Source organism: Acipenser ruthenus, chromosome 22, assembly GCF_902713425.1.
Source record: "Acipenser ruthenus chromosome 22, fAciRut3.2 maternal haplotype, whole genome shotgun sequence".
In the NCBI taxonomy this organism is placed as follows: Eukaryota; Metazoa; Chordata; class Actinopteri; order Acipenseriformes; family Acipenseridae; genus Acipenser; species Acipenser ruthenus.
This window is the reverse complement of record NC_081210.1, coordinates 21,847,624-21,875,523: the sequence shown is the minus strand read 5'-3', so window position 1 is coordinate 21,875,523 and position 27,900 is coordinate 21,847,624. Positions and strand designations below refer to the sequence as shown.

At 37.7% G+C, this 27,900-nt stretch overlaps 1 protein-coding gene across 5 annotated transcripts in view; it reads right to left on the bottom strand.

Moving 5' to 3' along the window:
• The window catches only part of LOC117431573 (protocadherin gamma-A8-like), a 93,644-nt gene extending 65,747 nt beyond the window's left edge, over positions 1–27,897 (bottom strand). Inside the window, exon 1 of one of the 5 annotated variants that reach the window (XM_058996142.1) lies at positions 25,300–27,897. In XM_058996142.1, coding sequence (XP_058852125.1) covers positions 25,300–27,726 — 2,427 coding nt within the window. In that variant the 5' untranslated portion in view covers positions 27,727–27,897. Of the gene's footprint in view, positions 1–843; positions 3,455–12,378; positions 12,594–13,872; positions 16,485–17,848; positions 20,442–25,299 lie in introns of those variants that run through there. The other 4 variants (XM_034926945.2, XM_058996137.1, XM_034926946.2 and 1 more) reach the window with 4 other exon arrangements.
• Positions 27,898–27,900: the final 3 nt, after the last annotated feature.

Genomic DNA, 27,900 nt, shown 5'->3' with positions numbered 1-27,900 from the left:
TAAAGCAACAGTATACAGACTTAAGAAATATTGCCAATTGAATGATACGATCATAGTATTGTGAAATATCTAAACTGTATGCCTGTTTACGCTATGTGATGATAGTACCCTCAAAACAGAAAGGAAGAGTTCCATTATTTTCCAATGCATTATATACTCACTAATGGTGTTGTGCACAGTGTAAGGGATGTATATTATCATCCTTGCTGCTGCCTGAATGGAAATGTCTGGACCTATTTTAATACGACTACTTTCCATCGTGCTTCTTTCTTTTGGTTGTTTGCAGGTATTTTTTAATAAATAAACGAATAAATAAATTAAATAAATACATTTATACATGTTAAACCTGTTATGCACCAGATAAATCCTTAATAGCGTTAAGGATAGTACCGGTTATTAAAAAAAAACAAAAACATATATACACAAAAGGAACAAAATGATCGTCAGCGCAATAAAACGATGACCAATCGTGATGTTTCTAGTCTTCACTGCTTTAACCAACAGATACAGAGCTACATGCAGCCTAAAGGGACATGCATTGCTTTTCAGCACCATGTTGGTAAACAGCGACATACATGCCACGTATTCCCTAATGAAAAACAGGTTGAAAGGGTTGAAGAAAGCGGCTCGATTTCTTATATAAGCATCTTCTATTATAATGATGATACACGTTGCTGTATTAAGGAGAAATCAAAACAGTAACAGCAAAGGTTTTACTTGTATAGAATTGGCATTCTTGAAAATGGTATGTAACTTCAGTATCATTCAGTCATATGTGATAAGTACAACCATAATACATATTATGTCTTGTTACCATATCTAAAATGCAAAAAAGAGACTCACCTGTTTGTAAAGATCAGTGTCTTCGCTTACATTCTTCTCCTTCTGCTCGTGTAGCATGGTCTCTGTTCCACTGGGATCGACACATACAGGACTTTGGCTACAAGGTCTGATATATTTAAATTCGCTTTTACCCGAATCAGTGGTTAAGCAAACCTCGTAATTGTACACGTGTTGAAGTGTTCCAGTTCCGCCAGCGTCTGCATAGCGAGGTGGATAATATGAACTTGGAATGACTGGGAGGTTTCCGTTTGATTTATAAAACATTCTAGAATGTCTCCATTTGCAGAACTTTACTGACAATAGAACTATTATTGAGACAATAAAAAGAAAGGAAACTGTAGCTAATGACACCACCAGATAAAATGTCAGATTTTCATTGTAATCCTTATCCTGCGAGAAGTCACTGAACTCTGAAAGTACTTCAGGGAAGCTGTCTGCAACCGCCACGTTCACATTCACTGTAGCTGAACGACAGGGCTGACCATTGTCCTCCACTAAAACAACAAGTCTTTGTTTCACAGCATCTTTGTCAACAACCTGGCGCAGCGTCCTTATCTCCCCATTTTGCAGTCCCACTTCAAAAAGTGTCCTGTCTGTAGCTTTGTGCAGTTTGTATGAGAGCCACGCATTCTGTCCAGAGTCGGCATCAACAGCTACCACTTTAGTCACGAGATAGCCAACATCAGCTGAACGAGGCACCATTTCAGCCACCAGAGAGCCTTCAGTTTGTACTGGATAGAGAATCTGAGGCGCATTGTCGTTCTGGTCCTGCACAAAGATGTTTACAGTCACGTTGCTCTTGAGCGGCGGAGAACCTCCATCCTGCGCATTAACGTGGATTTGGAACTCTCTAATTTGCTCATAATCAAAAGAGCGAACTGCATAAACGATGCCGCTATCTGAATTAATGGAAATATATGACGACACGGGTGTTCCATTAATCTCGTTTTCTTCAAGGAAATAAGAAATACGTGCGTTTTGATTCAAGTCAGAGTCCCTTGCTTGTAATGAAAAGATAGATAACCCAGGAGAGTTATTTTCCATCACATACCTCATGTATACGCTCTGATCAAAGGTTGGTGCATTATCGTTCACGTCAGATATCTCTAGGATAATTGTTTGTTTGCTGGAAAGAGGAGGCGACCCTTCATCTGTGGCAGTAATGGTTATGTTATATTGGTCGAGTTGTTCCCTGTCTAACGTTGTCTCAGTCACCAACGTATAGTAATTCCTTAAAGTCGATTTTATTTTAAATGGAAGTTTTTGGTTAATTGATAAACGAACCAAACCATTATTCCCAGAGTCCATATCCTGAACACTGATAAGAGCTATATCTGTACCAGGTAACGAGTCTTCAGGAATCGGACTCGAGAATGACGTCAGTGTTATTACAGGTGCATTGTCATTTACATCAATTATTTCAATTATTATTTTACACGAATCTGTAAGACCACCGTGGTCTCTAGCTTGTATATTTATTTCATAAAGTCTTCCCTGTTCAAAATCAATTTGTCCTACCACTTGTATTTCACCAGTAAGTGGGTCTAAATTAAAAAGTCCACCAACAGTGTCTGTAATCTGGGTAAACGAGTAGGTTATTTCCCCGTACGATCCTTTATCTGAATCAGCTGCGTTGACTTTAGTGACTAATGTGCCTTTTAATGCATTCTCAACCACAGTCGCTTTGTAAACTGTCTGGCTAAAAATAGGGGCATTATCGTTGGCATCCAGAACAACGATGCGTATTTTAACTGTACCCGACCTCTGAGGATCCCCACCATCAACAGCAGTTAATATTAATGAAAGCTCGTCTTCCTTTTCTCTATCTAGTGGTGATTGCAGCACCATTTCTACATCTTTACTGCCATCAGGACGGGTATGTAACTTTAGAATGAAATTATCACTAGGTTTAAGGGTATAGCTTTGAAGTGAATTAATGCCCACATCAGGGTCCATTGCGCTGTCTAGTACGAATCGCGCGCCTTGTACAGCTGATTCACTTATTTCCAAATTAATTTCGTTTTTGGGAAACACAGGTGCATTGTCGTTAATATCCTGGATTTCAACTGTAACCGCATATAATTTTAAAGGATTTTCAAGAACAATCTCAAAACTGAAACTGCATGGAGATATCTGCCCACACAACTGCTCTCTGTCTATCCTGTCTTTAACAATGAGTTGTCCTTTTTCCATATTTAGCTCAACATACTCGTTGCTTCCTTTAATAACGATGCGAGCTCTACCAGTTATCAGTCTTTTAAAATCGAGTCCCAAGTCTTGAGCAATATTACCTACAAAAGATCCCTTTTTCATTTCCTCTGGAACAGAATAGCGAACTTGTCCAAAAGCTACATCTGTAACACATACAAAGATAATAAAGAACTGTACTTGCCGTTTTACTGCCCAGCCTATTGTTTCCAGGGCGATCTCAAATCCACAGATTCCCATATTTACCATGATAATCGAATGTACACATTAGTTTGAAATCATAAAATACAAGAATTTCGTTTGGAGATAATGTATCAGTATATTCGTATCATTCCAAATGCACTGGAAAAAAACGTAGCCGCAGGTTTGGCGTTGTAATCCATCCACTGTATAGAGCAATCTGCTCTTTCTGTCTGTCTTATACAGAGCAATATTAGGGGAGGTCCTGCTGGGTGTTTGCTCGCAGAATATCGCCTCATTAGCCAACAGTGGCACTTAGAGTACAAGTCAAGAACTACACAACAAACTGTTTAAAGAGACAGACTGGTTGTGTTCATTACAACGTTTTAAAATATAATTTTCAAGTAAACTACAGTCACATATCATTATATATGTTGGAAGAATAAAGACAACAGCAAAAACTTGCAGAGATATCAAACTCTATGAAACAAATTCCCATTATTTTGTATTTATTTTAATTGTATTTTATTATAACGGTATATATATATATATATATATATATATATATATATATATATATATATATATATATATATATATATATATATATATATATATATATATATATATATATATTCTAATTCCAACCATCTTAAATGCATTGAAATATTATAGTCCTGGTATAAGATTATGATATTTTGAGTGGTAGTTTGTGGTACAGTACTGGTACCATAGTGTTCAATGAAATAATCCATTCAATTCATGTTTAAGTTATTAACTTGAAATACATTTTTGAGAGTAGGCTGCTTAAAACCTATCTACTGCTTCTACTTTATCAATTCACGTTTCCCAACATTTTCTTTCAAAGTGTGACATAACTCCGTGTAAGGGTTGCACTACTGAAAAAAAACGTGCACAGCTTGCTTCTCTTAATTTGAACTCATAACCTTCAGGATTCAAAGCTAGGACTATACCATGTGAGCGAATGAGCAGCTCCATCGACTAATCTGGTCTGAATTCCATCCTTCCATGCCACCAGTATGCTAACCCAGATGACTATTAAATGCAGGTTATTAAAAAATGATTCTGTATGAATGCTCTCAACTTCAGTATAGAGATGGAAAATTGCAACAACAAAGTTTCTAACATGTTTGATGCAGAGGTAAAGACAGGGGGTTTCACTGCAGCTGTGGCCAGAAGTTTTGCGTCACCCTAGAATTTAAGTTCAGACAACTTATATTTGGAAACTGGAAACCATACTAGAACATTGAAAACCACAAAGCACTGTGTAATTCAATATGTTATCATAACATTATTCAGCAGGTTTCATTCCACTTTATGAAGCAGAATGTTGGCCACACTGTATCTGTACATGTAATTAGTACTCACATACTTATGGAACACATTCTCATTACCTTTTACAGCACCTCTTCATAATCGCCCTATTTAAGATGACTACTATTCTCTTGATGTGTATGCATTGATTTTACTCATTTTGTCAAGTTAGACATCTTGCAATGCCATTTTATGAAATGGACAAACACTATGACCTTTCACAGGGGATCCCTGGATTTAAACCCACAAAATGCTAAACCTCAGGCATAATGTTGACTTTGTATCCAATAGAACAGTAGTGATTACAGTTTACCAAAATGCATCCTATGAATATGCCAGGTGTTCAGTATTAAGTTTAAAGCGATTAAGGGATATACAAATGCAGATCCTGTGAGAATGCCTTTACGGTTTGGTTTATTAGGTTTCTCTGCTGGTCAAGTTAGCAGGAAAAAAACAAACAAAAATATACTTGCAATTACTAATACAATTATCTACACTTCACTTTGTACATTACAATACTACTACTGCTACTACTACTACTACTACTACTACTACTACTACTACTACTACTACTACTACTAATAATAATAATAATAATAATAATAATAATAATAATAATAATAATACAGAGGGGCTAAAATTTAATTTAGTGCATGATAATCTTTCTCTTTTTCTGTCTGTCTTTACTTTGTCCTTTCTCTCTTTCTTTCTTTCTTTCTTTCTTTCTTTCTTTCTTTCTTTCCTTTGTCCTTCAATCTGGGGAAAGACATGATATAATTAAAACAATACACTCTAACAACTTTAAATCAACTAGAACCAGTTATCCTTATTTAATGCTCAGCCCATGTGTGTCTTGTCAAAATGTATGATGTTGGTATTGCAAATTGTATTGATGAGGATTTTGTTTTACACAAATAGAGAGAACTGTTTGGTAATTTGTGATACACATTGCTGATTATTGTCTTTAGCAGAAGTAACGTTCTTAGCAGCAGTAACTTATTATTTGTATTTTGTTTCACCTGTACATTTGAATTGTACTCCACATTTTATAAGCAGCTGAACCCCCCATCACCTATTACACATTTCTTTGTAAATTTATTACACATTTCTTTGTAAGTTAACTTTAACAATGCATGGATGCAACCATAGATACAACCACCGTAATGTTGGCAAACCATGGAATTGCAAAGCCACAAACGAATGTGTCTACCAGACAATTTTGACATGAGTTGTCTCACAGTTGTAACCCTTTACAGTTTTTCTCAAAAGCTAAAGTAAAATTCTTGAAACTATATCCCAATTCTCAACGTTAACACAAACACCGAAACTGACTTCTCATTTGCAAAACTACTAACACATTTCTCTGGTTAACACACAAAATCCAAAATTCTAAACCATCTGTATGATTCACTAAATGCAATTCCATCACTTTAATACAAGTTAAATAAGTGAATGTCTTGTTTTCAAAACACATACATCTCTATGCTGTTGCACACAAGTCATGCTCATTACATGGAAATGAACATTTCACAATTTATCAATCTCTAATCAAATGTCACTCAAGCATAAAAGGTTGATGTTAACCCCAAAATAAATCACAAATTGTGCTGATACGTGGAGCAGACAGGAGAAGGTGGGCAAGCCAGTGGCCGTAGTCATGGACGTGGATGTGAACAGAGCAGTGATCATGGTCACGGTCATGATATTCGACACAGGAGACAGCCAGCCCAGGTGAGACCACAGCATATTGCTGTAACAAATGAAATTCGAGCAACAATTGTGGACCATATTGTCAACTGCAGTATGACAATGAGGGAAGCAGGGCTGGCAGTGCAACCAAATCAGCGGTGATCAACAGTTGCATCTGTAATTTGTATATTTTGAACTGAGGATAGGTATGTGTGAATAGCAGTACATTATGTAACCTATTGTATTTATAAAGTTTGCAGCTTGCATGCTGATGCAGCTCTCTGCATTGTTTTATACAGTAAATATGCATATGTATTGTACATTAGCATATCGATAGTCAAATGTATTTTTTTTTTAAGATTGGAAGAAGAGCTGCCTATGTCAGACGTAGTCATCTCTTGACATCAGAACAAGAACTGGCCATTGATCTGTGCCAACAATGGCATCTGCTTTTGTGAGATAGAAAGCTACATAGTTGCACATGAGGATGTTTTTCATGGTGTAACCAGCATAAGTGTGTCAATCATTGACCGCGTTCTAAATAGGCACAATGTCAGCATGAAGGCAATCTACAGAGTTCCACTTGAAAGGAATAGTGAAAGGGTGAAGGGAGAACACCCGCTGCGACACAGATGAAATCATGTGGCCAGACAGAGCCGGGCGGCTTAGTGATGCAGAATGAAAATATAACTGTAATACCAGACATTGATCATGCAAGTTTATTATCTTTTTAATTATAAATTAATAACTAAATATAGTGCCCATGAAATGACACCAAAAAAAATTACAAATTTTGTGTGTACTGGTTTTCTGTTTGATAATGTAAGCCTTTGCATTGCATCTATTTATAATTTAAAGTTGAATTTTATTTTGGTTGAAGAGTTAAATAATATGTACCTAAATGCTAAATGCTTGAAGAATTGATGTAATATTAGATTTTGCAAGATGTATGAATAATGTAACATGTTTGCTTCATTTTGCAATTATATTTGATGTTTTGCAAATCACGCAACTGTTTTGGTGTGTGTGTTAACTGCTTTGAGAATTGTGCTAATAGTAACAGTAACTGAGCTTTAGTGATTGAGAAAAACTGCAAATGACTAACAAAACAAACAAAAAAAGATGCCAACATCTAAAACATCACAGAACATCTATGTGTACAGTATCTCACCCCCAGAACCAGGGGAGCAGCAGTCTGATTCTCAGTGTGAGATGTAGATATGACAGGCTGCTCTGAGGGTGCAATATAACAACACTAGTTCCACAAATGTGAATGCAAAAACCTCAACTAATGTTAACATTATAGTTGTGTTTACACATACCTTTACATAGTTTACTAGGTAAAACTTGTAAGAAACAAAGTCAAGTAAATCCACTTTTTGGTTTGTGTCTTCATCAGTGTACTGTTTTGTGACAAATCCCTGTCTGTAATTATCGAGGATATTATGAAAAGTTACATTATTGTCTGAGCAGTGCTGCTGAAATATTTAGTAAGTTATTTCTGTCTTGTTCTAACTTCCCACTACCAATCTGTGGTGTTGTCATTCCTGCCAGAGTATCTGAGTCAGCAATGCTCATGGTTAACAGATGGCTGTATTTAAAGCAGTCCCTCCTCCTCAAAAACAAAAAAAGCATATCAATGTGGCTTCCCAGACTAGACTTAGTGGCTGTGTCTGTTTGCTATGGTCCTTGAAAATTCAGGACATACTTTTGTGGTTTATTTGCACTGTAACTCTAAACTGTCTGTATAGGACCTGCATATGAATAGAAGGCATGTCCTGCCTTGATTGGCTCTAACTCCAAGTGGGAAACCCAGGCATAGATACCAGGTACTGGTACTAATGTTATACCAGCAGATAGTAAGATAAACCATGCATGTTCTGGAAACAGCAAATTGATTCTTTAAAACTATACTAGGTTAACATTTACACAATAAAAACATAAAAAGTGATCTGCCTGGTACACCACCACATAGTCATAATAACTGCTGGATGCAGTCAATAGGTAAAACCTAGCACTGGAGAATGCACCAACCCTTAATATTTCTAATATAATCACCAAATGGACCAACAATTTGTATAAAGGCTAACATAGTAACTAGGAAACTCATGGGGGTATATGTAAGCATAGGCGCCGTGCGAATAATTGCATATGAAAAATTCAAATTGCATTGCGTCCAGGCAATTATTTGGCACTGTGTCCTATGTAAGCTTAAGAGTAATGCAAATTACTCAACACGCACAAATAATGATCCACAATTATAATAATGAGCTTCTCGAGTGTGTCAGTCTATTTAACGACTACACTTGCAGCCCAGTGGTGACAGAGTTAGGAGTACAGAGAGTAGTAGGCGCTCTATGACATTTGTGGAGCACGAAAATACAAACCAAAAAAAAATGTTAGAGGAAGGGCAGCAAAGTCCTCTTGGCAGAATGAAAAGAAAAGTTTTCTGAGAATGAGCTAAGAGTCCTTATGGCTGAGGTCACAGCATAAAATGGAGTTGTTTGGAAAACCTCAGCCAACATCAGTTATGCTAGTATCCATTGGAAATTCTATATATTGGCCTTCCCTTTTCAGCATGAAATTAATACATTTGCCTAGCACTCTGGAAAAGGTGGATTGGGCTATCCCTCCAGACATTCCAACTGTGGTCTGAAAGGAACCAGAGGCTCAGTAGTGCAGAGAACACAGCATTTTCACAAGTGCAGGGATAGCATTCCCTAGATTAATGCTGGGGTCTGGCTCATCCCTCAATTCAGCTATTACATCTAGGATAACCTGCGGAGTGAGACGATAACGCTTTAGCACCGCATCCTCCGGCATCCCAAACAAAGTGACCCTAAGATTGAATATGCAGGGTCTTCTTTGTCTTGCCCTTTGCCTTCAAACATGTTCCTGCCTCTCCTCAACAAGAGTCAAGCGTTGCAGCATCAGGAAGTGTACCACAGCAGCCACCCTGAGGCCAATGACAGGTCTCTGCAGGTGTGTGCTTTTATAAAGCTCTTTATTACTCGCGTCTACAATGATTTGCACCTTGTAAGAAGTTGTGTAATGTTTTGGAGGGTCAGCAATTGCCTAAGTGCAAGGCGCAATCCTTACATCACATTATAATGTTTGTGCCTTGCTTAGTATCCAGATCCCAAACAATCCCATGCTGTTTTCTTCATTTGAATGCATTTCAATATCATTTTAATTGATTAATGATGGCAAAGTGCAAATTTGATAGCGGCAGGTGATCACCATTATTTACAAACGCCGCATTTTTAGCGGCCACTAAAATCAGATTTAACTATAAATAGTAAACTTTAAATATAACTAAAACATAAAGCCAGGTAGAACATATAATTAGTGCATATCAAAACTGAATAGCTCAAACTATATACAGGAACACACTGATCATCTTAGAACAAATAATAACAAGAAGTCCACATGTGGTAGATTAAGAGGGCCCAACATAAAAAGCAGGCAAAACAAAGGCCAACTATATCCTGAAGTCCCTACCAGCGCATCAGATATGCAAAAACATAATAACGGACATGCATAACACCAAAGTCAATAATAATAATAATAATAATAATAATAATAATAATAATAATAATAATACTAATAATAATAATAATAATAATAATAATAATAATAATAATAATACATATCGATTCCAACTTTGCAGTTACGATACAGCCAAGTATTTCAAATAAATGCAGGCAATCTGTACAATGCAATATTGTATTACACACGTTGACTCACCTGTTTGTAGACGTCATTCTCTTGTCGATTTAAAATGGTCTCATAATTCCCAGGTTCCATGAGTTTATTGTTTAATGTATTTCCAGTACAAGCTCGCACATACTTGAACTCACTTTTTGTAGTGTCTGTAGTTAAACAAACGTCGTATCTGTTTGCTGTTTGAAGAGTTCCAGCCCTCCCAACTTCAGCATAATTTGGAGGGAAATATGAATCAGGGAATACTGGAAAGTTTGTGTTTGAGCGGTCATAGAATGGTCCACAACTTCTGCTTTTACAGAATCGTATAGACGCCACTGCTATAATTAATACAAAGAAAAGGGAGGAAACACAAGCTAACGAAATCACTAAATAGACTGTAAGGTTAGCATTTGAACGTGTATCCTCAGAGAAGTCACTGTGATCTGACAGAAGAGGTATGTTGTCTCCAAGAACTAAATTTAAAGTGACGGTCGTTGAGTGAGATGGCCGCCCATTATCCTTCACCACAATTACTAATCTTTGTTTAACATCGTCCTTTTCAAATATTTGACGTGATGTTCGTATTTCCCCATTGTGTAGCCCTACAACAAAAAGCTCAGTCTCGGTAGCTTTTAACTGGTGGTATGAAAGCCACGCGTTGTGCCCGGAGTCTGCATCCACAGCAACTACTTTAGTCACGAGATACCCAGTGTGCGCTGACCGGGGAATCATCTCGGCCAAAACAGACCCCTCGTTTTGTTTTGGGTATAACACCTTTGGAGCGTTATCGTTTTGATCCACTATAAAAACCTTCACGGTAGTGTTACTATAAAGAGGAGGATTCCCACCATCTTGGGCTTTAACCTGGATCTGGAAATATCCAAATTGTTCATAATCAAACGGACGCGATGCAAATATTTCCCCACTTTCTGAGTTAATTGAGACATATGAAGATAAAGATATTCCTTGAATATTATCTTCCTTGAAAGAATACATTACTTTAGCATTGTGGTCTGCATCCTTGTCTTTAGCTGTCACGGTGATTATAGGTGTCCCTTGGGGTTGGTTTTCCACCAAATACGCTGTGTAAGATGGTTGCGTAAAAACCGGTGGGTTGTCATTGACATCTGAAACTGCTATTGTAATCGTTTTTATGCTAGAGAGAGGCGGCGATCCCTCATCGATTGCCGTGATAGTTATATTAAATTCTGCTTCTGTTTCTCTATCCAATGCACGTTCTGTTACTAGCATGTAATAGTTTTGTACTTCAGAAATTAATTTAAAAGGTAGATTCTCTGGGGCAAAACATTGAACTATACCACTTTCTCCAGAGTCCACATCATATATGTTTATGACAGCTACCACAGTGCCAGGCAAGGAATCCTCGGGCACTGAGCTGGACACAGATTTCAGAGAAATTACAGGGCCATTGTCGTTTACATCTAATATTTCTACAATAACTTTACAGTGTGATGACTGACCTCCACCATCTCTTGCCTGTACATCGATTTCATGCACGTTAGTTTCTTCAAAATCTGCCTTTCCTTCAACTCGAATTTCTCCAGTTTTAGAATTAATGTAAAACAGCTGACGAGCTTCATCAGAAATATGACTAAATGAGTACGTTATGTCTCCATTTGTATCCTCATCTAAGTCTGTTGCGTTTACACTGGTCACTAACACGCCATTGAGTGAGTTTTCAAACAGTGCGGCTTTGTAGACTGACTGACTAAATATTGGAGCATTATCATTTACATCCAAAACTATAATGTGTATATTCACACTGCCAGATCTGTGTGGGTTTCCTCCATCGATAGCGTTTAATATTAAATAATGGTCAGACTGTGCTTCCCGATCCAAAGCTTTTTCTAAAACTAATTCTGGATATTTTCCTCCACCAGCACGAGTATTTACATTCAATATAAAGTTTTCATTTTGGCTGAGTGAATATGTTTGGAGGGTGTTTGTGCCAGTATCGGGATCTTGCGCGCTCTCTAGTGGAAATCGCTTTCCAGGCGCAACAGACTCGATTATTTCTAATCTAATTTTATTTTCTGGGAAAGTAGGAGTGTTGTCGTTAATATCTTGAATGTCTACCACAATGCTATATATTTTAAGAGGATTCTCAACCAGTATCTGGAACCGTAAAGTACATTTCAAAACCTTTCTGCACAGTTCCTCCCGGTCTATTCTCTCACTCACAAACAGAAAGCCAGTCTCCAAACTCAGATCACAGTATTGTCTCTTCCCCTCAGAAACAACACGGGCCCTGCGTGCAGCCAGCTCTTTAACATCTAAATTCAAATCCAGCGCAACATTTCCGACATACGATCCAAACTCAGTTTCTTCAGGAATAGAATAGCGAACCACTCCAAACACCACATCCAATAAAGAGAAAATAAAAATAAAGCAAAATACCTTCCCTGTGTATGCACAGCGTCCTCTCCCCATTGATCTGTTCCCCAATGAAAATACATTCCAAAAATAAAACAAGGACGACATTATCAATCCCGTTTGATTTATAAATAATCTCTGATGTCGATAGACAACGGTTTCAAGATGTATTGCAAGACAATTTTCCAAATTTCAGTTATTTAAGAAGTCTCTCATTCCAAGCTTGCGACTGCTAATCCATATACTGCTATTGTGTAGCCTGGTTTTTGTCTGCCTTATAAAGCAGCCTGTATGCTAGGGGAGGGCTTGATATGTTCATTCATATAAGCTTACACCTTACTGGACGACAGTGACACCCAGAGAACAAATCCATAACTACAGTCCCATTTTTAACATACCAGCTATTTTTATTAGATTTTATCCATATTGGAGACAAAAAATACTTATTTTGTAACGTATTTCATTTAAATATTTCAAAAGCGGGATGCCTGTCAAGAAGGTGCATATTGTTAACATACAAATTTAATGAAATGCTCTAAAGGCCAACCATGAATTTATTACATTTAAATGTACCCAAAGAACTTGCAGTTCATCAAACGTGCAGTTACAGTAGGATGCGCATATGCTCGGGTAATAATCTTTTAGCAAATAGACTACTCCAGTTACTCAGATCTTAAACAAAGGGCATTTCAAATGAAGTCATTGTGTTGTTGCAAGCAATCTATATGAAAAGGCAAAATATACTAAATATGTTCTTGCGTCAGAGTATTTTGTAGGCCAATTGTAAACAAATAAATACATTATAATTATTATTCAAGTTCACATTCGTTTTCATAATAATAATAATAATAATAATAATAATAATAATAATAATAATTTTCGGAAGCCTGCTGCGATGTTTTTTTTTTTATTTCGTTCCTTTTCGTCACGTAACATATATTCTGCTCATATAACTGTTCGTAAACTATTATATTACCAAATGTTTCATAGTTCTCAAAAGAATAATAATAGTATTACAACATGTAAATACTCAGTTTGTTTTATGGCAAGTGACGTTACGTAATGCACGGTGGCTCACAACTACTGTACGCACTGTTAACCGTGACCAATGAAACAAGGTTTTATAGCATAGATATTCTTTCTTACTGAAGCTGTTGCTTGTTGTTAGTCATGTTCCACGTTGATATAACTTTTACCTTTGAAAACCGAGAAGAAATAAGCATCGCTATGTACAACCATTCCCTGAAACGGTTTTTGATATTATACCAATCCGTCAACCAGATAAAATATGTTATCTAAATAGATATTGAACATTAACACACATGTCTATTCTCAGATGAACGCATATTTTATTTGCCTGTTTTAAAAACAAATGTAAATTGGGAATCACATTTTGAATTCAACTGTTGCTGTCAACATCAGCAAAATATGAACTACTGTATTTCTTTAAAAAAATGCCTTAATACAACAATTATAGTACAATATTTCATGAGGTATATATGTGCTAATCATGCTCACCTGTTTGTAGACGTCATTCTCGCTGCTCACTTTGTGTAATATTGTCTCATAATTCCCGGGATCCATGTGTTGATTGTTTAATGTATTCCCAGTACAAGCTCGCACATACTTGAACTCACTTTTAGTCGAGTCTGTAGTTAAACAAACGCCGTATCTGTATGCTGGTTGGAGAGCTCCAGTCCCCTCGACGTCTGCGTAATTTGGAGGGAAAAAAGAATCGGGGAATACAGGGAGGTTTGCGTTTGATTCGTTATAGAAGAGTCCACGATGTCTGCCTTTACAGAATCTTATAGACGCCACTGCTATAATTAATACAAAGAAAAGGGAGGAAACACAAGCTAACGAAATCACTAAATAGAGTGTGAGGTTCGTATTTGAATTTGTATCATCAGAGAAGTCGCTGAGCTCTGAAAGAAGAGGAAAGTTATCTCCAAGGACTAAATTTAAAGTGATGGTAGCTGAGTGAGATGGCCGCCCATTATCCTTCACCACAATTACTAATCTTTGTTTAACATCGTCCTTTTCAAATATTTGACGTGATGTTCGTATTTCCCCATTGTGTAGCCCTACAATAAAAAGCTCAGTCTCGGTAGTTTTTAACTGGTGGTATGAAAGCCACGCGTTGTGCCCGGAGTCTGCATCCACAGCAACTACTTTAGTCACGAGATACCCAGTGTGCGCTGACCGGGGAATCATCTCGGCCAAAACAGACCTCTCGTTTTGTTTTGGGTATAACACCTTTGGAGCGTTATCATTTTGATCCACTATAAAAACCTTCACGGTAGTGTTACTATAAAGAGGAGGATTTCCCCTATCCTGTGCTTTAACATGTATCTGGAAAACCCCAAACTGTTCATAATCAAAGGGACGCAATGAAAAAATGTCTCCACTTTCTGAGTTAATTGAGACATATGAAGATAAAGTTAATACTTGATTGCTGTCTTCCATGAAAGAATACATCACTTTACCATTTTGGTCTGCATCCTTGTCTTTAGCTTTCACTGTGATTATACGTGTCCCTTTGGGTTGGTTTTCCATCAGATACGCTGTGTAGGATGGTTGCGTAAAAATGGGTGGGTTGTCATTGACATCTGAAACTGATATTGTAATCGTTTTTATGCTAGATAGAGGCGGTGATCCCTCATCAGTTGCTGTGATAGTTACATTAAATTCTGACTCTACTTCCCTGTCCAATGCCCTATCAGTTACTAGCATGTAATAGTTTTTTACTTCTGAAATAATTTTAAAAGGGAGGTTCACTGGCACAAAACATCGAACTTGACCACTTTTCCCGGAGTCCTCGTCATATATATTTATTACAGCTACCACAGTGCCGGGTAAAGAATCCTCGGGCACTGAGCTGGACACAGATTTCAGAGATATTACAGGTGCATTGTCGTTCACGTCAATTATTTCCACAAGCAACTTAAAATGTGAAAATGATGACTGTCCTGCTCCATCTCTTGCCTGGACATCGATTTCGTGAACTTTAGTTTCTTCAAAATTAACATTTCCCACAACTCGAATTTCTCCAGTTCTAGAATCTATCTGAAATATGTCACGAGCCTCATCAGAAATATGTTTAAAAGTATATGTTATTGCTCCGTTTACACCCTCATCTATATCAGTTGCATTAACAGTTACCACTAAAGTACCTATGGGGGAGTTTTCAAAAATTGTGACTTTGTAGACTGGCTGAGTAAATACTGGAGCATTGTCATTGATATCCAACACGATTACATGTATATTCACACTGCCAGATTGTCTCGGGTTTCCTCCATCAATCGCATTAAGGATTAAAAAATGTTCAGACTGCGTTTCCCGATCCAACGCTTTTTCAAGAACTAGTTCTGGATATTGGCTTCCACCAGCACGGGTATTTACATCCAAAGTAAAGTATTCATTTGGGCTTAGAGTATAGGATTGAATGGAGTTTGTGCCAGCATCAGTATCTTGCGCACTCTCCAGTGAGAACCGAATTCCAGGCGCAGCAGACTCGGTTATTTCTAATCTAATTTTATTTTCATCGAATTTAGGGGTGTTATCGTTAATATCCTGAATTTCTACCGAAATACTATATATTTTAAGAGGATTCTCAACTAATATTTGAAAATGTAGAGTACATTTTGAAACCTGCCTGCACAGTTCCTCCCTGTCTATTCTCTCACTCACAAACAGAAAGCCAGTCTCCAAACTCAGATCACAGTATTGTCTCTTCCCCTCAGAAACAACACGGGCCCTGCGTGCAGTCAGCTCTTTAACATCTAAATTCAAATCCAGCGCAACATTTCCAACAAACGATCCATATTGCATTTCTTCAGGAATAGAGTAGAGAACCTCTCCAAACACTACACCCAATAGATAGTAAAGAAAAAAAAAGAAAAATACCGTCCCCGTATATCCACAGCGTCCTCTTCCCATTGATCCTTTTTCAAATGCGATTTCTTTCCAAAAAGAAAACAAGGCGGACATTGTAAATCCCGTTTAGATAATAAATCCTCTCCAGTGTCCAGTACTAAAAGGCTCAAGATGTATTCTAATAAAAGGGTTCCAAAATCCAACTATTTTAGAATTCTCTGATTCCAAGCTGCGATTGCTAATCCGAACACTGCAATTGTGTAGCCTGCTTTCAGTCTGCTTATAAAGCGCTCTGTAGGCAAGGGGAGGGTTTGTTTGATTCATACTGTACGCTTATACCTTACTGGACGACAGTGGCACCAAGAGTCCATGTGAAAAACTACATTCTCATTCCTGCATTATGAAATGTCCTCCTGTATTTATCCTACATTATCATTATGTTTTAATTTGAACACTATTAAACAAACGTACACACTACTACTACTACTGCTGCTACTACTACTACTACTACTACTACTACTACTGCTGCTACTACTACTACTACTACTACTACTACTACTACTACTACTACTACTAATAATAATAATAATAATAATAATAATAATAATAATAATAATAATAATGTTGGTAGAAATCTTACATAACCAGGTTCGGCCCTTGTAATCAGCTACGTTTACTGATAGCAGAAATCCAACAAACAATGATTTAATCAGCAAAATAACACAGAATACTGAAGTTCCACTTTTTCTAAATATGACGGGTCAGTTGCAGCGTACCAAACTGAGTCCATTTGATGTGTCTAACTAGTGGATTCAGCAGGTTTAATCCACTGTATTGAACTAAAGTTAGTAAACCTTGTAATCCCGATTGCAATGTACCAGAAGTTAATCGTCACAGGTAGATCATCTGCTAAATCAGACTAAACATAATCCTGATACCAAATCAGATTCGTGATGATACTGTTCAACCTCTCCTTGGTACTGTGATGAATAAGACTAACTTGCTTGCTCGTCCGAAGCATTTCGTTTAATAAATGGAAAACTACAAAGCTGTATTTAATGAAAGTATTAACATTATTCAGCAGGTTTCCTTCGATTTTATGAAACAAAATTAGTTAATTCTATAGGGTGACGCAACACGTTTGGCGATAGCTATAGGTTTGTCCTCATTATCGGTCTGACATCCAGCTTCTTCCGATCAGTTAAACCAATTAACAGGAACATCTGATTGGTACGATGCAACCAGGATTAAATTAGTACAGATTTGCAGGATTTCCTAATAAGCATTTTAGTCTACTTGATGTGGGTCACTGGTACGATGCAACTGACCCGACAAGCTTAAGATCAAGTCCTTAAAAGAAAGGTTAATACTTTATTATAATGAAACCTACTGAAACACAAACACAAATGACAAACACTTGTGTCACGATTTACATGTGCAGTAGACTACCTATGGTTCAAAAACCAGTGTAAAAGTTGTGCGAATGAATAATTGATGTATATAATCAAGGATACACAATGAGGCGTTGTGTAATAGTAGTAGTGTAATAATAGGCCAAATAATAATAATAATAATAATAATAATAATAATAATAATAATAATAATAATAATGACTCACCTGAACATAGACGTTTTCTGTTTTCATATTGCTTCCTTCGCCATCATATAAAATGGTGTTGAAATTCTGTGGATTGATGAGGTTATTCACAGAATTGTTTTCTGTGCAGGGTTTCACATATTTAAACTCGCTCTTCCCAGAGTCGGATGTTAAACACACCTCGTAGCTGTATCTTTGCTGGAGGGTACCGGTCCCGACTTCCGCGTAGTGTGGAGGGAAATATGAGCTGGGGAGGGCTGGGTAATTTCCATTCGAGCTTTCAAATTGGAATTTAGAATTTCTCGTCGTGCAGTATTTAAAGGAAATCAGAACAATTATTGACACTAGAAAGAGAGAGGAGACAGCAGCCAATGAAATCACCAGATATAACGTCAAGTTTGACTTTCGAGTAGTGTCATCAGCGAAGTCTTTGAACTCTGACAGATCTGGAAAGCTGTCGGAAATGACAACATTGAGTGTAACTGTCGATGAGTATGAAGGTTGTCCGTTATCTTTTATTAAGACAACTAATCTTTGTTTCACAGTGTCTTTGTCTGTAACGCCTCGCAAAGTCTTTATTTCCCCATTGTGAAGCCCTATGCTGAACAGCCCTGGTTCTGTAACCTTATTTAGTTCGTATGAAAGCCACGCGTTCTGACCAGAGTCTGCGTCCACAGCCACCACCTTGGTCACAAGATAGCCTGCTTGGGCTGCTTGAGGCAGCATCTCAAACACCACCGACAAGTCGCTTTCTACTGGGTATAAAATTTGAGGTGCATTGTCATTTTGATCTACTATAAATACTTTCACTGTCACGTTACTGCTTAGTGGCGGAGACCCGCTGTCTTGTGCTTTGACGTGTATTTCAAATTCTCTGAATTCCTCGTAATCAAATGAGCGCAATGCAAATATGTCGCCACTGTCAGTGTTAACTGAAACATAGGACAGTAGTGGCTGTCCTTGGATACCATCTCCATAGACAGAATAAGTAATGTGTGCGTTTTGGTCTGTATCCAAATCTTTTGCTTGCAGTGATAATATTGAAGTTCCTTGACTATTGTTTTCCATTACATACACTGAGTAAGACGTTTGATGAAATGTCGGTGGGTTGTCGTTGACGTCTGAAACTTTTACGTGTATGATTTGTGTAGCGGATAGAGGAGGTAATCCCTTATCAGTTGCTCTTACGGTTATATTGTACTCTGAGTCGTTTTCTCTATCTAATGCGCTATCCGTTATCAATCTGTAATAGTTTTTACCAGATAACACGAGTTTAAAAGGAAGATTGTCTTGAATAGAACATTGAACTTGACCATTATCCCCAGAATCTTGATCAGAAACACCAATTAACGCTACCATTGTCCCGGGCAAAGAATCTTCAGTTATTGAACTATACAATGATTTCAATGATATTAAAGGAGCATTATCATTTAAATCTAAGATTTCAACCAACACCTTACAATGGGATGCAAGACTTCCGCTGTCTTTTGCTTGTATGTCCAGTTCAAAAGCTTTTTCAGTTTCAAAATCTATTATTCCTGCTACTCGTATCTCCCCAGTATTGGATTCTATATTAAATAATTTACGTGCTTTGTCAGATAAATGCCTAAACGAATATGTTACGTCACCAAACTGACCTTCATCTATATCAGTGGCGTTTATTTTGATTACCAACGTGTTCATTGGAGAATTTTCATCCAGAGTGGCTTTGTAGATAGATTTACTAAACACAGGGGCGTTATCATTGGCATCCATAACTATAATATTTATGTTAATAGTACCCGATCTCTGAGGGATACCTCCGTCAATTGCACTCAGGATTAGACTGAACCCAGCCTTTTGTTCTCGGTCCAATGCTTTCTCTAGAACCAGTTCCCCATAGCTTGTGCCATGGGCCCGAGTGCCTACATCCAAAGTAAAATGATCATTTTTGCTCAGTACATATGATTGAATTGAGTTGGAGCCGACATCGGGATCATGCGCGCTCTCTAGTGGGAATCTCGCTCCTGGCATTGTTGACTCCCCTATTTCGAATGTTATTTTGTTTTCGCTGAAACTCGGAGAATTATCATTTATATCTTGGATTTCTAATACAACGCTGTGAAACATGAATGGATTGTCCAGTATAATCTGAAATTCTAATGTACATACAGTGGTCTGCTCACACAGTTCTTCTCTGTCAATTCTTTCATTCACAAACAATATCCCAGTGTTCACATTCAGCTGACAGTATTGCCCCTTCCCTTCTGAAACTACACGGGCATTTCTAGCAGTAAGATGTTTAACATCTAATCTCAAATCAAGTGCTATATTTCCGATAAACGACCCCTGTTCCATTTCCTCTGAAATAGTATATCGAAGCTCTCCGCAAACCATATTTATAAGAGACATTATAATAAGGATTGCTTGTACTTGCCGCATTTCCGTCCATTGTTCCTTTTCCACAGAACGTTTCCTTAGATTTGTTAATAAGAGAAGCATCGTTATCTGTTCTTTTCTTCTTAAATACCTCTCTTTATATCCAAACACAAAAATGTTAAGAATAATACTCCATAAACAGATCCCCAGGCACCTTTAATCCAAGCGAAGCTGCACGGTACTGTTTAGGCTATGCTAAGCAAGCCTGTACTGACACAGGGACTGTGGCAAGCTGGTCTTATAATCAGCCTCACTGAAAAAGCAAGACAGGGTCTGAATATTTGTATCTAGTTACTTTATTGGACAACAGCGGCACTTAGAGGACTTTCCAAGAACCAAACTAGATTTTAAAATTCTAATAGAAACAATACATTCAATGACAGACGGTTGGAAATTCTTTTTTTTCTAGATAGATAGATAGATAGATAGATAGATAGATAGATAGATAGATAGATAGATAGATAGATAGACAGATACTTTTTTCTTACTTTTTGGAAGACTTTATTTAACAATTAAATATAATACAGAAAAACAATGTTTTAAAAACTAGGTGTAACCATGAAAACATACTTCAGATCCACCCAAAGTGAAAATAAGTTACATAAAACACTATCGACACTGCAGTACATAGAGGTCACATTACAGGTGCTCCTCCAGTTCACCATCCTTAACAGGACACATTGTTTACACACCAGGTCTGTTCTAACATTTCTACATTAGGCATTGCTTTATAGAAATTAAAATCCAGTTTAGCCCGTGTTAAAACAAGCATTCTAAAAATGACGATACGATCATTATTTAAAAAGCCATTTATTTTGTTTTGCCTGCTCTTTAAAATTGCTAGCTTGGCCTGTCGAATAATAAAATTCACTAGCTGGATTGAGTACTTTCTCTTTTTGCAATAATTAAATCCAAAAGAAAAAAAAACACCTCAGAGTAAAGAAAACCCAATCCAACAAGCTATCCCTTCAGAGCAGCAAACAAAGGTTTTAATCTGGTGCAGTATACAAAAGAAAATGGTAAACAGTTTCCCTCTGTGAGCAGAATGGACAGAAGTCTGTCACCCCTGGGGTTTATGACGCTCACAAAGGAGTTAACGCCAATGATGGCATGCAAGATTATCCACTGCAGATCCCCCAATCTTATTGACACTGGTGGCGTATACAGGGTTCTCCAAGCTGGCGCTATCAGTCCCGCCACCCCCAGCCTCTCTCTCTCTCTCCAGTGTCCACAGTCCACAAAAAAATACTGTAACCTTGGACAGTGTGAATAGCAATGGAATATGGTTTCTCTCCTAAGACCGAAAATACGCTTATCAGAAACCCCTTGCTAAATAACAGTAAGAAAATAGTTAGTGGCCTTAACAGTATGTAAAACTCTCCACTATAAGTTCTGCAGTGGTGGCTTTATACGGAGATCCCAGCCTGGAACCAACGCCTCATCCACAATATATACTTATTTTAAATTAATACAAATGCAAAATAGCTTTTTATGACTATATAATAACATAATATGTTGTTATTTTGTCTTTAGCTTTTTCAAGTATCTCTTGCATTGCTAAACTAAGATAAATTTGACAATTGACACATTCCCTTTTATTATAGAATCCAGCAGCAGTCTAATCCATTTTTATGAAGATCAAACTGTACTTTATGAATACAAGCAAACTTTTGAAAACGTGTCTTTTACACACACACACACACACACACACACACACACACACACACACACACAACGTTGTGAATACGTCCTTGTAAATTAAATCAGTTAGCATGAGCCTAATCTACCATATGAATATTCTCACTTTTTAATGCCAGTGCTTCTGCGTGCCGGGTAGATCGTCTCATCCCCTCTTTCAGCACCTGGACAGCTCCTTCTTCCTTGCTATTACTATTAAACTGATGGAAATTCGTAAAAGGAAAATCCAGGCAAAGTGGTGGTCCGGAGTAAAGAGAAAACATGCTTTTAATTTAATACCAAGCAGACGGCGATGTTTGCCTGATCACATCATTATTTGGAACAACTTCTATCTTTCCATGTGCTTTCCATGGGCCAGAACCAGTCTGGTACCGGATGAAAATGAGGTTGAAAGGAGCCAGTGTACCAACATGTGTATAATAATAATAATAATAATAATAATAATAATAATAATAATAATAATAATAATAATAATAATAATAATAAGTTCTCATTTCCCCAAATCACTTTTTTTATTACTACGTTATCACTAAAGCGACAGAATAAAAAAAGTATACAGACTGGACCACGTTGCCCATATTTACCCTATTAACTGGAAGTCCAGCTACAGCCAAGAGGGATATATTTATGATCTAGCACGAGCACCAAGCGAATCCACTGCATACAGTCATACTTCATCACAGCACATTGAATACATTGCACTGATAATACGTTGCTTAAATGTTTTCATGCTTACCTGGAGATAGACTTGTCCGCTATTCGAATCGGGTGCGTCGTGACCATACAACATTGTGTTAAAGTCCCCTGGATTGTTGAGATTAGCCCGTGCATCTTTTTCATTGTAAGGTCTGATATACTTAAATTCGCTCTTCCCTGAATCTGTAGTCAGACAGACCTCATAACTGTATCTTTGTTGTAGGGTGCCTGTCCCAACGTCAGCATAGTTTGGTGGAAGATATGAAGTGGGAAGAGCAGGGTCATTTCCATTTGACGTTTCAAACAAGAATCTAGAATGTCTCGTTTTGCAAAATTTGAAGGAAATTAGAACAATTATTGAAAGCAAGAATAGTGAAGAAACAGCAGACAGAGCAATAACTAAATATAAAGTCAAGATTTTATTGGGGCTGGTTTCGACGGGATCTTTGAACTCCGAAAGGTCTGGTAATCTGTCTGAAATGATTACATTCAGCGTAACCGTAGCCGAATAAGAAGTCTGCCCGTTCTCTTTTACTAATACAACCAATCTTTGTTTCAGAATATCTTTTTCTAAAACGTCTCGTGTAGCCCTCAGTTCCCCATTGTGAACACCTATGCTGAATAATCCTTGTTCTGTTGCTTTTGTCAGGTGATAGGAAAGCCATGCATTCTGTCCAGAGTCCGCGATAAAAGCTACAACCTTTGTCACCAGGTAACCAGCTTTAGCTGACTGTGGCAACATTTCAAAGATCATCAAGCCGTCGCTTTGAACCGGATACAGAATCTGAGGTGCATTGTCGTTCTGGTCTACAACAAACACTTTCACAGTTACGTTGCTGCTAAGTGGCGGGGACCCACCGTCTTGTGCTTTGACATGCATTTCAAAATCTCTAAAATCCTCATAATCAAATGAGCGCAATGCAAATATATCGCCACTGTCCGAGTTGATGGAGACGTACGATGATTAAGGTTTTCCTTGGATATCGTCTCCATAGATGGAATACGTAACGCGAGCGTTTTGACCTGAGTCCAAATCTTGTGCTTTCAGAGTCACGATTCGTGTTCCGTGTGCATTGTTTTCTGTTAAGTATGCAGAGTATGATGCCTGCTCAAAAGTAGCCTGGTTGTCATTAACATCTGAAACGGACACCCGTATGGCTTGAGTGCTAGACAGAGGAGGGGATCCCTCATCGGTTGCAGTGATGGTTATATTGTACTCTGAATCTCTTTCTCTGTCTAATGCATTATTAGTGATCACATTATAATAGTTCATATCTGATAAAGTAAGTTTAAAAGGGAGATTGTCTGTGATGGAACACCGAACTTTACCATTTTTATCAGAATCTTTGTCATGGATGCTTTCATTCACAAACAAAAATCCCGGTATTCAAATCCAACTGGCAATACTGTCTCCCCCCTTCTGAAACAACACGGGCATTCCGAGCAGTGACCTGTTTAACATGTAATCTCAAATCAAGAGCAACATTTCCAACAAATGATCCGCGTTTCATTTCCTCTGGAATAGAATATCGTAGCATTCCAAAACCCGTATGCGTAAAAGACAGAACAAAGATTAAGCATTGTACGTGCCTTTTGTGTGTCCATTTCCCTTTTGCCGCAGCAGATTTTGTCCGACAGAAGAAAAAAAATCCATTATTCTTGTCTTTTACACTGCTAAAATATCCTTTATACATCCAGTGTCATAAAAAATGCAGCGGGTTTCAGCATGTAACCAAGCGAAGCAAAACTGTACTATTCTCTGTATCCAAACCGTGTCTTCACTGACACATGGACTTCATTCCCTGTTCTCTCAGATTGCTGTGCACTGCGTTATAGCTGCACAGTGAAACATTCTTATTAGTATCGCCTTACTAGACAACAGCGACGTTAAGAGTCAAAGACAGAAACTACAAAATGTCTTTAAAAAATTGGTAATAGTGTATAAATTAATAGAGCAATACAATAAAACATCTATTTTAACTAGGCTTTGAACTAAGCCTTCTACAAACAAACCCCCAGTATTCAGATTCAGCAGTACTGCACTCCCTTCTGAAACAACACGGCCATTGCGAGCTGCCAGATAGCATCTAATCTCAAATCAGTTGCAATGTTTCCAACAAATGACCCGTGTATCATTTCTTCTGGGATAGAATATCTCAGCATTCCGAAAACGATATCAAAGACAGACCAAATAAACACCAATACCATTAATATACAGTATCATTAATATATTTAAAATATATGTTAACATCATAGGGATAGTGTGCATATACTCTCACAACCCAAATATTCCTACTATCTGCTATATTCTGTGATACATATGTTGAGTATTTTTTTTATTTGCCACGTAAACGCAGTTGAAACTTGATTTAAAAACTTTCAGCACCAGTGTTTTACAACTGTTGTCACAAAGCATAACAAAACTAGAATTAAGCGACCCATGTAATTAGTTTAAGGATTCCAGTTATTTTGTTAGCACTGGAGTAACATTAATGAAACCATGACAATCAACCATAAGAATGAATGTCAACCCAAAAAGTGTCGACATGTAGATAATTTTAAGTAGGGCATATGGTAAATATTATATTTGTAAATGTATTTGAATAAGGTAATAAAACATTCACAGACATTTAAGCATAAAAAAACAGAATAGTGCTTACCTGGATGATGTCGTTTTCTTTATTCAAATCGTGTCCATCGGTATCATAGAGCATTGTGTCAAAATTGTGTGGGTCATTTATATTATTTCTTGAAGCGTTTTCAGTGCAGGGTCTGATATACTTAAACTCGTTTTTCCCCGAGTCCGTTGTTAGACAAACCTCATATCGTTGCTGAAGGGTACCAGTGCCTCCAACCTCTGCATAGTTTGGTGGGAAATAAGAGCTGGGGAGTGCTGGGTAACTTACACCTCTAGTTTCAAGCACAAATCTTGAATGTTTGATTTTGCAGAATTTGAGGGACACTAAAGCAATTATGGACACCAGGAAGAGGGATGAAACGGCAGCTAATGAAATTACCAAATACAAAGTCAAGTTTGTGTTTTGATCGACTTCATCAGAAAAGTCTTTAAACTCCGATATCTCAGGCATGCTGTCTGAAATAACTACATGCAGCGTAACAGTTGCTGTGTTTGAGGGTTGCCCATTGTCTTTTACAAAGATGACTAATTTATGTTTCAGGGCTTCTTTGTCTGTAACATCTCGTAAAGTCTTAATTTCCCCATTGTGAAGCCCTATGCTGAACAGCCCTGGTTCCATTGCTTTACTTAGCTGGTATGAAAGCCACGCGTTCTGGCCTGAGTCTGCGTCCACAGCCACCACCTTGGTCACAAGATAACCTGCTTTTGCTGATTGAGGCAGCATTTCAAACTTCACTGAGCCGTCACTTTTTGGGTATAGAACACGAGGGAAGTTGTCGTTCTGGTCTACAATAAACACTTTCACAGTGGCATTGCTGGTAAGCGGTGGGGATCCTCCATCCCGAGCTTTGACGTGTATTTCAAACTCTCTAAACTCCTCGTAATCAAATGGTCGCAATGCAAATATTGCGCCGTTTTCTGAATTTATAGAGACATAAGATGACAAGGGTTTGCCTTGAACATTATCGCCGTACAGGCAATACGAAACATGAGCATTTTGGCCTTTATCGAAATCTGTTGCTTTTACAGAAATAATTTGTTTTCCTTGGACATTGTTTTCCATCACATAGGTGGTATATAATGTTTTCTCAAACGTGGGTGGGCAATCATTAACATCAGAAATGATGACATTTATATATTTTTTGCTGGATAGGGGCGGGGTCCCTTCGTCTGATGCCATTATGGTTATGTTATACTCCGAATGTTTTTCTCGATCTAATACACTATTCGTTAGCAGTTTGTAGTTTTTGCCAGCTGTGATAAGTTTAAAGGGTACATTTTCTGAGATAGAGCAGCTGACTCTCCCATTAGCCGCTGAATCGTCGTCATGAACATTTATTAGTGCTACCACAGTACCGGGCAAGGAATCTTCAGGTACAGAACTGGACAACGATTTTAAAGATATTACAGGTGGGTTGTCGTTTACATCTAGAATTTCAATGAACACTTTGCAGTATGAAACTAGGCTTCCGCTGTCTTTTGCTTGTATACCAATATCATAACCCTTTTCCCTTTCAAAATCTACTCGTCCAATTGTTATTACATCACCAGTAGCGGGGTCTATAGTAAACAGTCCACGAGCTTCATCAGAAATGTGATTAAAGGAGTAAGTTACTTTGCCAAATGAACCTTCATCAATGTCAGTTGCATTTACTGTGAGTATTAAAGTACCATTTGGAGAATTTTCAACTAGTGTGGTTTTGTATGTAGCTTGACCAAATACAGGGGAGTTATCATTGGCATCTATCACGATGACATGTATATTTATAGTTCCAGATCTACGTGGAATTCCCCCATCAACAGCACTCAGTATTAATAAAAGTTCATTCTGCTGCTCTCGGTCCAGAGGCTTTTGTAGCACTAGTTCACAATAGCTAATTTCATGAGCACGTGCTTGTATATCTAATATAAAATGTTCATTCTGACTGAGTTCATATGTTTGCAGGGAATTTGAGCCTATATCCGAATCATGGGCGCTCTCTAGTGGAAAGCGTGCTCCGGGCATAGTTGACTCCCCTATTTCTAATCGAATTTCATTTTTTCGAAAAGAAGGCGCATTATCGTTTATATCCCGAATTTCCACTAAAACGTCATAAAACATAAAAGGATCAACCAGTACAACTTGAAACTCCAATGCGCATTCGGTGATCTGACCACAGAGCTCTTCTCTATCAATTCTTTCATTTACAAACAAAACGCCAGTATTTATACTCAATTCACAATATTCTACGTTCCCTTCTTGAACAACACGAGCATTTCGAGTTGCAAGTTCCTGTGTGTTTAATCTCAAATCAAGAGCAACATTTCCAACAAATGATCCGTGTTTCATTTCCTCTGGAATAGAATATCGTAGCATTCCACAAACTGTATCTATGAGAGACAGAATAAAGATGAAGGATTGTACCTGCCTTTTTAGTGTCCATTGTGCCCTTTCCGCAGCTATATCCATCCCTATGCAGCGCAAAAAGTGTATTACTGTTCACGAAATAGTATGTATATCCAGTTACTATATGTTATAGATAAATACTCCAAAACAGGTTTCAGAAACGGGTAATCCAAACCAGTGTGTGCAACACAAAATCCGTCTACAGTGCTGTGTGCACTGTGGTAAACTGCTATTTCA